Source organism: Bison bison, unplaced genomic scaffold, assembly GCF_000754665.1.
Source record: "Bison bison bison isolate TAMUID 2011002044 unplaced genomic scaffold, Bison_UMD1.0 scf7180017864519, whole genome shotgun sequence".
Taxonomy (NCBI): Eukaryota; Metazoa; Chordata; class Mammalia; order Artiodactyla; family Bovidae; genus Bison; species Bison bison.
Genome location: NW_011495072.1, coordinates 785,330 through 794,716, shown reverse-complemented (window position 1 = coordinate 794,716; position 9,387 = coordinate 785,330). Strand labels below are relative to the sequence as shown.

General features: G+C 40.4%; 1 protein-coding gene across 1 annotated transcript; it reads right to left on the bottom strand.

Annotated features, from left to right (window-relative positions):
• Positions 1 to 4,175: 4,175 nt before the first annotated feature.
• LOC104981532 (small integral membrane protein 15-like) lies at positions 4,176 to 6,937 on the bottom strand. Its single transcript, XM_010830682.1, has one exon. It carries the CDS (start codon positions 6,019 to 6,021, stop codon positions 5,680 to 5,682), a length of 342 nt encoding a protein of 113 aa, XP_010828984.1. The 5' UTR covers positions 6,022 to 6,937; the 3' UTR covers positions 4,176 to 5,679.
• Positions 6,938 to 9,387: the final 2,450 nt, after the last annotated feature.

The window sequence follows — 9,387 nt, the reverse complement described above, 5'->3', positions numbered from 1 at the left end:
GAGACGGCAGCCCACCAGGCTCCTCTGTCCCTGGGATTCTCCAGGCAAGAACGCTGGAGTGGGTTTCCATTTCCTTCTCCAATGCATGAAAGTGAAAAGTGAAAGTGAAGTTGCTCAGTCGTGTCTGACTCTTAGTGACCCCATGGACTGCAGCCTACTAGGCTCCTCTGTCCACGGGATTTTCCAGGCAAGAGTACTGGAGTGGGGTGCCACTGCCTTCTCCGGCTCATTGTCTAGTAAAGTTATTAAACCGTAAAACAAAAACAAAACCCAGCAAGGGCTTCAAATGCAAGTCAGCTGGCCACTAGGCCTGTACATACTGGAAAGGAGTCCCCTGGTCCATGCTCAGACTGGTCCATGCCCAGTCTTCAAACACACTTCCAAGGTCATTGCAAGTGGGACCTTTCCTGGTTCAAAGGGGAAGAGGATGCCCATTCCTGAGGTGGCCATGCTGGGTGACCGAGGAAGCCTGGTACCTTCCTCCCACATAAGATATCTATCTCAACTGAGGAGCCCTGGGTGGTTTTTGATGTAGCAGGTGAGAAAATCCTTTTTTTTTTATTTTTTTACTTGATACAGAAGCTACTCACTCTGTCCTAATCTCTCATAATGGGCCTCTCCTCTAAAAGCTATACATTGAGTGATGTCAGTGGAAAGCCTTGCACCCGTTACTTCACTGGGCCTTTTCACTTGCCAATTTGAACAGTGGCTTCACATGCCTTTTTAGCTGTGCCTGAGTGTCCTATCCCTTGGAGAAGGAAATGGCAGTCCACTCCCATATTCTTGCGTGGAGAATCCCATGGACAGAGGGGCCTGGTGGGTTACAGTCCATGAGGTCACAAAGAGTTGGACACAACTGAGTGGCTACACAGCAGCAGTCCTGCCCCACTGCTGGGGAGAGACCATCTGGGCTCCTTCAGAGCCATGTTATGATTAGGAGGCACCAGGCAGCCCCCCTTTTCTCGACTCTAAATCAGCTAGAGGAACAAGGGCTTTTTCCCAGCCGTATTCTACACACAGTAAACCCCACAGTTTGAGACAAAGGAATCCCTGGGAAGGCTATAAATGCCCAACCTGTAAAAATTAGCTTTAAGGCAGAAGTCGCTTATTCTGACAAGAGACAGTATTCCATAAAGTTGGAAGCAAAAAGGATTTGCAGCCTTCATAGATAAATTCTTAACACATGGCCTCTTAGTGCCCTGTCCGTCTCTCAGCAATACCCCTATTCTGCCAGTTGTTAAGTCAAATGGGGAATATCAAATGGAACAAGACTTTAGAGCAATAAGTGATGTAGTGGTCCCTGTACATCACCTCTTGGCCAATCCTTGTATTAGTCAAGATTCCTAGAGATGCCTAATGGTTTACTGTGGTTGACCTTCAGAACGCCTTCTTTTTTCACCCCAGTTCATTGCTCATCACAGTCTCTGCCTTTGAGTGGACTAACCCTTACTCAGGCCAAATGCAAGAATATACCTGGACAGTATTGCCTCAGGGGTTTCAGGACAGCCCACGCTTGTTCTCCCAGGCCCTAGGAAAGGAACGGAAGGAAATACACCTAAAAGAAGGATGATTCTACAGTGTGTGGATGGTATGTTAATATGTAGCCCACAATGGAGACCTCAGATCAGAATACCCTTGAAGTCCTTGGTTTCCTTGAGGCCTGGGATTAAAAGGTCTCCCACATAAAGGCACACATCTCAAAGCAACAGTTTAAATATCTGGGATATGTTATAAACCCTGGAAATAGTTATTTCCATATAGAAAACAAGCTATATTAGGCCTAAACATCCCAAAGATAAACATATTTGTACCTTCTTAGGCATGGTAGAATTTTGTGGAATTTAAATTCCAGGATTTGGTCCAATGGCTAAGCCTCTATATGAAGCCACTAAATGCCCAGATACAGAGCCATTACTTTGGACTGTGGAACAAGAAGAGGCTTTTAGTAATATCAAACAGGCCCTCACCTGAGCTCTTATTCTGGGCCTCCCTTTATTTGTTTACTTAACCTTTCATTTTATATTGGAGTATAGGTAATTAATAATGATGTGTTAGTTTCAGGTGTATAGCAAAGTAATTCAATTATACACATATCTGTTTCTTTTCAAATTCTTTCCCGTTTAGGTTGTTGTATAATATTGAGCAGAGTTCTATGTGCTATACAGTAGGTCCTTGTTGGTGAACCATTTAAAATGTAGCAGTGTGTACATGTCATTCCTAAACTCCCTAACTATCCCTTCTCCCCCTCTTCCCCCACCCTAGTTTCTTCTCTAAGTCTATGAGTCTGTTTTGTAATTAAGTTCATTTGTATAATTTTTTTTATATAATTTTTTTTTTTTTTAGATTCCACATATAAGCAATATCATATGATACTTCACTTTTCTAACTTACTTCACTCAGTATGATAGGCTTTAGGTCAATCCATGTTGCTGCAAATAGCATCATTTCATTCTTTTAAAATATTTGTGTATTTATTTTTGTTTTTGCTGTGCTGGGTTTTTGTTGCTGGATATATGCCCAGGAATGGGACTGCAGGATGATATGGTAGCTCTGTGTTTAGTTTTTTAAGGAACCTCCATACTTTTCTCCATAGTGGCTGTACCAGTTACATTCCCATCAGTGGTGTAGGAGAATTTTCCCTTCCGTCCACACCCTCTCCAGCATTTATTTGTGGATTTTTTTTGACAATAACCATATTCACTGGTGTGAGGTAATATCTCAATGTAGTTTTTTTTCTACATTTCTATAATAATTAGTGATGTTGAACATCTTTTCATATTCTTCCTGGCCATCTGTATGTCTTCTCTGGAGAAATGTGTATTGTATCTTCTGCCTATTTTTTGACTGAGTTGTTTGTTTTGATGATATTGAGCTGCATGAGCTGTTTGTAAATTTTGGAGACTAATTCTTTGTCAGCCACATAACTTTCAAACGTTTTCTCTCATTCTGTGGGTTGTCTTTTCATTTTGTTTATGGTTTCCTTTGGTGTGAAAAAGCTTTTGAGTTTATGTCCTATGTGTTTATTGTTATTTTTTTATTTCCATTACTCTGGGGGACAGATCAAAAAGGATATTGCTGCAATTTATGTCAGAGAGTGTTCTGCCTATGTTTTCCTCTAAGAGTTTTATAGGGTCTGATCTCACATTTAGGTCTTTAATCTCATTTTGAACTTAGAATATTGTAATTTAATTTTTTTTTTACATGTAGCTGTCCAGTTTCCGAGTACCAGTTATTGAAGAAGCTGTTTTTCCACAATTGTAGAGTCTTGTCCCCTGTGTCACAGATTGACCGTAGGTGTGTGGGTTTATTTCTGGGTCTTCTATCTTGTTCCATTGATCTATATTTCTGTTTTGGTGCCAGTATCATTCTGTTTTGATGACTATAGCTTTGTAGTATAGTCTGAAGTCAGGGAACCTGATTCCTCCAGCTCTGTTCTTCTTCTGCGGTTGCTTTGGTTCTTCAGGGTCTTTTGTGTCTCCATACCAATTTTAAGAATTTTTTTTTTTGTTACTCTAGTTCTGTGAAAAATGCTGTTGGTAATTTGAAAGGAATTGCATTGAATCATAGATTGCCTTGGGAGTACGGGCATTTCGACAGTGTTGATTCTTCCAGTCCAAGAACATGGTGTATCTCCCTGTCTATTTGTGTCTCCTTCAGTTTGTCTCATTAGTGTCTTATAGTTTTCAAAGTACAGGTCTTCTGTCTCCTTCAGTAGGTTTATTCCTAGGTATTTTATTCTTTGTGATGTGTTGGTAAATGGGATTGTTTCTTTAATTTCTCTTTCTAAACTTTCATTGATAGATATAGAAAAACAATAGACTTCTGTGTATTAATTTTGTAATCTATAACTTTGCCAAATTCATTGATGAGTTCTAGTAGTTTTCTGATAGTATCTTTAGGATTTTCTATGTATAAGTATCATGTCATCTGCAAATAGTGACAGTTTAACTTCCTTTCCAATTTGGATTCATTTTATTTCTTTTTCTTTTCTGATTGCCATAGCTAGGGCTTCCAAACCTATATTGAATAAAAGTGGTAAGAGTGGAAATCTTTGTCTTGTTCCTGATCTTAAAGGAAATGCTTTCAGCTTTTCACTGTTGAGGATGATGTTAGCTGTAGGTTTGTCATATATGGCCTTTATTATATTGAGATATGTTCCCTCTATGCCCTCTTTCTGGAGAGTTTTCCTTATAAATAGGTGTTGAATTTTGTCAAAACCTTTTCTGCCTCAATTGAGATTATTACGGTTTTTAACTCTTCAGTTTGTTGATGTGGTGTATCACACTGATTGATTTGCGGATACTGAGAAATCCATACATCTCTAGGATAAATCCCACATGATCATGGTGTATGATCCTTTTTAATGAATTTTTGGATTCAGGTTGCTAGTATTTTGTTGAGGATTTTTGTGTCTATGTTCATCAGTGATATTGGCCTGTAACTTTCTTTTTTTTGGTGGTATCTTGGTCTAGGTTTGTTTTAAGTATAGAACTATTTCAATATTTAGTTTCATTTTAAAATTAAAATTATCAGACAATTTTTTGCAATTTAAAATTCATTATTACAGGTGAGGAAAACATTAATAAGCCATTAGTTATTGAAAACAAATAAAATTATCAACCATGCATTTAAAAAAGCCATGTTAAAGAGTAAAAAGTTCCAATTATACTATTTAACCAAAGGAAATCTCCTTTACCTCTTTATTTCTAATTATAACATTCTCATTTTGACATAATTACACCTTTTTCACCCAATTAATACAGTGTAAACAAAATTTTTCCAAATGTTAAGACTTTACAATTTATGACATATGACATAATTGTAACTCTTTAAAAGTTCCTTAAAAGAAATTTGAAATTTTAATTTTCACTGTGAACCTGTCTGATCAAAAAGTAAAGGACATCACTACCACATGAATTAAAACAAATAATGGAATAAAAAACAAAAGTGGTATCTATATAATCAGCAAATTATCTGATAAGACATTTTAACTGCTTCACATTTGTGCTTAGCACAAGTGAGAATAAACTGGTTCCAAGGTACTACAAGGTTTGGCATTTTTCCTCTTAAGCTTTAAATCATAGTGTTACTCTACTTAAGTAATCTCTAAGAAAATGGCAGTGTTCTTAAGTACAAAAATTATTATATCCAGTAGGTGGTATTCTACATAGTCAAGATAACAAGAGAAGTCTTTATAAAATTAGATTTTTTAAAATGCAGAATATCTGATAATTACCAGTATCTCAAAAGCAAAAATGAGAAAAATACAGAAAATAGAAGTACTCATTGAATAATATTTCACTTTGAGGAAACCAGAAATGATTCTATTCCAAGAAATAAGTAATAATGATGAGATGTAACACACCATATATCTTTTAAGCCAAACCATGCTTTTCTGCTCAGAACAATTTTGATTTTTACATTCTTAATCTCCTTTGTCTAGAACAGGACCCATTTGAAGTCATTATTTGAATAGAGTTCATAATCTAAAGCCACTTTTCTCCACAGGATATTTTCATTTTAGTATGTATACAAAAGCTGCAAAAAGGCAAATGAAAATCAGTTATAAGAATTTGTAGCATAATAAATACCAATTACAGTAACTGTCAACAGACTTCTATACCGAAGCCAAAAAGTTGCTACAGTACAGGTGAGAACTAACATGATTCCTCCATATACTCAGACTTCGTTTAGTAATACCATCATAAGATCCAAAAACAAACCTTGATGGGTCCTTTCAAAGATGCATAATTTTCCAAACAATTTTCCTCTGGACACACAGCCTGTACATTCATTCAATCCTTTTTTTAGTCGTTTAGCTTTTGCAATGTTTTCTTGACGTTTTTGTTTCTTCTTTTGCTCCTTTTCCCTGGCCTCAATCATCCTGGCCAATTTCCAAGACCACACAGCACTTGCTAGAAACAGTGGAGTTACAGCCAAAATAACTGTTGTAAGGAAGCCATATGGGTCCTTTGCAGCCCATTCCACAACATACTCAGCCCAAGCCTTTAAATGAAACATCTTTGTGGAGGCCTTATGCTTGAGTAGTGATCTCTAATTTTGTCCTGGGATTAGCAGCCAGTCACAATTTCAGATGACCTTTGGTTGGCTGTCTTTTTCAACTCTACCAATACAGTTCTGAGAGAAGGCTTAAATTCTATATATTCCCATGCACCTCAATTTTGGACCCCAAGTGCAAGCGCCCTCCACACCAAGGAATAAATATTATTCTTCTTCCTTCCGAAAAGAATTGACCAGACTTGATCTTCGGACCAGACTTGCACGGCGCCTGAAGCTGAGGGCGCCTCGCAGCCACCCGCACTTTCCATTCCTTGTGTTTTCCCCTCGCTCACTCTTCCTTCCTCACCCGCACCGCTGTGGCCTCGCTGCCCTGACCCTGCACACTGGCGAGCACCGGCGGGGCTCGAACAGCCAGCGATCCCCGGAGATCAGGGGTTGTCCCCACCACACCCTGGGCTGCTGGTGCTGCGCCGCGGCCATCTCCGATGAGCACCCGGGCTAAACAGCCGCAACGGCCTCCACCCGCCCCACTACATCTCACGGGCCTGGTGGGTTCGGACCCCCACCCCGGCTTACTGCTTGGTCTAGTTTTGGTATAAGGGTAATGGTGGCCTCATAGGATAAGTTTAGGAGTTTTCTTTCCTCTGCAATTTTTTGGAACAGTTGTAGAAGGATAGGTGTTAGCTCTCCTCTAAAATGTTTGATAGACTTTGCCTGTGAAGCCGTCCAGCCCTGGTTTGTTGAGAGTTTTTAATCATAGTTTCAATTTCAGTGCTTGTGATTGGTTTGTTCGTATTTTCTATTTCTTCCTGGTTCAGTCTTGGGAGACTGTACCTTTCTAAAAATTGTGTCAATTTCTTCCAGGTTGTCCCTGTAGAGTCAGTTGTAACTTCTCTTTTTTCATTTCTAATTTTATTGTTTGAAGCCCTCTCTCTTTTTTCTTGATGAATCTGGCTAAAGGTTTATCAATTTTATTTTTTTGAAGAACTAGCTGTTATTTCATTGATCTTTTCTGTTGTTTATTTCATCTCTATTTCATTTTTTCTGCTCCAATCTATGATTTCTTCCTTCTACTAACTTTAGGTTTTATTTGTTATCTCTCTAGTTGCTTTAGATATAAGCTTAGGTTGTCTATTTGAGATTTTTTTTGTTTTCTGAAGATTGCATTGCTATAAGCTTCCCTCTTACAACTGCTTTTCTGTACCCCATAGGTTTTGTTTGATTGGTTTTCTGTGTGTGGTTTTTTTTTTAGTTTGTTTTTGGCCATGTCATGTGGAAATTCATCCCATAGATTTTGGATCATTGTGCCTTCATTTTTGCTTGTCTCTAGGTATTTTTTTATTTCCTCTATGATTTCTTCAGGGACCTATTAGTTGTTAACTAGCATATTGTTTCAGTTCAGTTCAGTCACTCAGCCGTGTCCGACTCTTTGCGACCCCATGAATCACAGCACGCCAGGCCTCCCTGTCCATCACCAACTCCCGGAGTTCACTCAGACTCACGTCCATCGAGTCAGTGATGCCATCCAGCCATGTCCTCCTCTGTCGTCCCCTTCTCCTCCTGCCCCCAATCCCTCCCAGCATCAGAGTCTTTTCCAATGAGTCAGGCAAGGCTTTATTGGGAATCCTGCTGCAGCAGGAGGGAGCAAAAACGAGTAACAGTTTGTTTCCCTTGTTCCCTGAGTGGGGGAGCGTGCGGGCTCCTTGTAAGACGTGAGAGTGGAGGTGTCTTGGGTCATCTGCCTACCATCTTGGTGGTGCCATGTGCAGGGTGCATGTGCAATATTGTGTTTTTGCTCCTGGCTCCTCAGGATTGGCAGTTGGGTTCTTGTTTATAATTTGTTCCAACTCTGCATGCACACACAATTATTTTTAGTCCCTTACAGTTTCTTTGTATTTTATTGTTCCGAGGAGGTTTGTCCAGGTGCAAACACTGAAGCAAAAGGTCTCAGGTTTCAAGTACCAGCCTGTGTCATTTCCCCCGAGGAATTTTTCACCCTTTATTTATACAGGTTAAGGTGATATTGGGGTGACAACAGTGTGTGGTGGCTTGAAATGAGATAGTTCTCTATCGGAGACTCAATCCTGGGCCACCTGGGTGAAAACCAGGACTCCTAACTGCTAGGACACCAGGGACTAGTGGGTAGAAGTAGAGCCCTGGTTCTTGTCTCCTTTGAAAAAAGAATTTTACAAAGAGACTGAGGTTATAAAACAAGCACTGAGTTTATTAGCACCTCATATGCATGAGAGAGCATACAAGAAGCAGTTTGTTTAGGACAGAACAAAGCAGAGCTACATACTCAGAGAAGAGTGTGGGTGTCCTTGCTAATGAGGAGTGCACCAAAGGGGTGGTTTAATCATTTATATAGGGTCAGTTTTCTTTGTACCCTTTGGCCAGCCACCTGGCTCATTGCCCATAACTGGTCTGACTCAAGGCACTCCCTAGTGTGCACAGATGCCTTCTAACCAAGATGGATCCCAGCATGAGGGCCTCTGGGAGGCTGGTGACACATATTGCAGGGTGGTGCCCCCTTCCCTTTTTGGCTCTCGAGGAACTTCTCTCTTCTCTGAACTTCTCTGCACGTGCAGGTGGGGAGGTCTCCCTGGCTTCAAGAATGAAAGATGTGGTCATCTTTGTTTTTACACCAGCAGAGCTTAGTCTCTCTCTGCTCTTGCTGTTAACTTTTTCTTGATCTGTCAGCAAGAGACACGCTCTTATTTGCTCAGCCTGACAAGCACCAGCTGCTTGGCCTGGGGCCCATCTACTTCTTACTTTTAAGGGCAAAGATCTCTTGTAAAACTTCTTCCTGCTGTACAGGGACCACAGACCCTAGCCCAGCCTAGAGGTGCATAAGTCCCTCACTGACTTTTCTCCAAGGACCTGTTGGGGTCTGGGCTGGCCTCTGCTGGAATGGGTTGAATTCCTTGAGCCATCATGAGCTTTACTTGAAATTGTTGAAGCCTAGAAGACAAAAATGGGCTTCCCAGGTGGCGCTAGTGAAAGAACCAGCCCACTAATGCAAGTTAGATGTAAGAGATGCCAGTTCAATCCCTGGGTCGGGAAAATCCCCTGGAGAAGGAAATGGCAACCCATTCCAGTATTCTTGCCTGGAGAATCCCATGGACAGAGGAGCCTGCTGGGCTACAGTCCATAGGGTCACATGGAGTTGGACACGACTGAAGTGACTTAGCACAGCACAGAAGACAAAAACTTAACCAAAAGTTATACCACTGGGGGCCAAAAAGGAAAAGAACACCAATAGCCATTAAAGGGCCTTGAAAGGGAAGGAACCAGGTTAAATTTAGGAGGACTTCCTTAACTGTTGACCAGACAGTGGAGGCAATATTGCTCCTGACAAAACTGTGA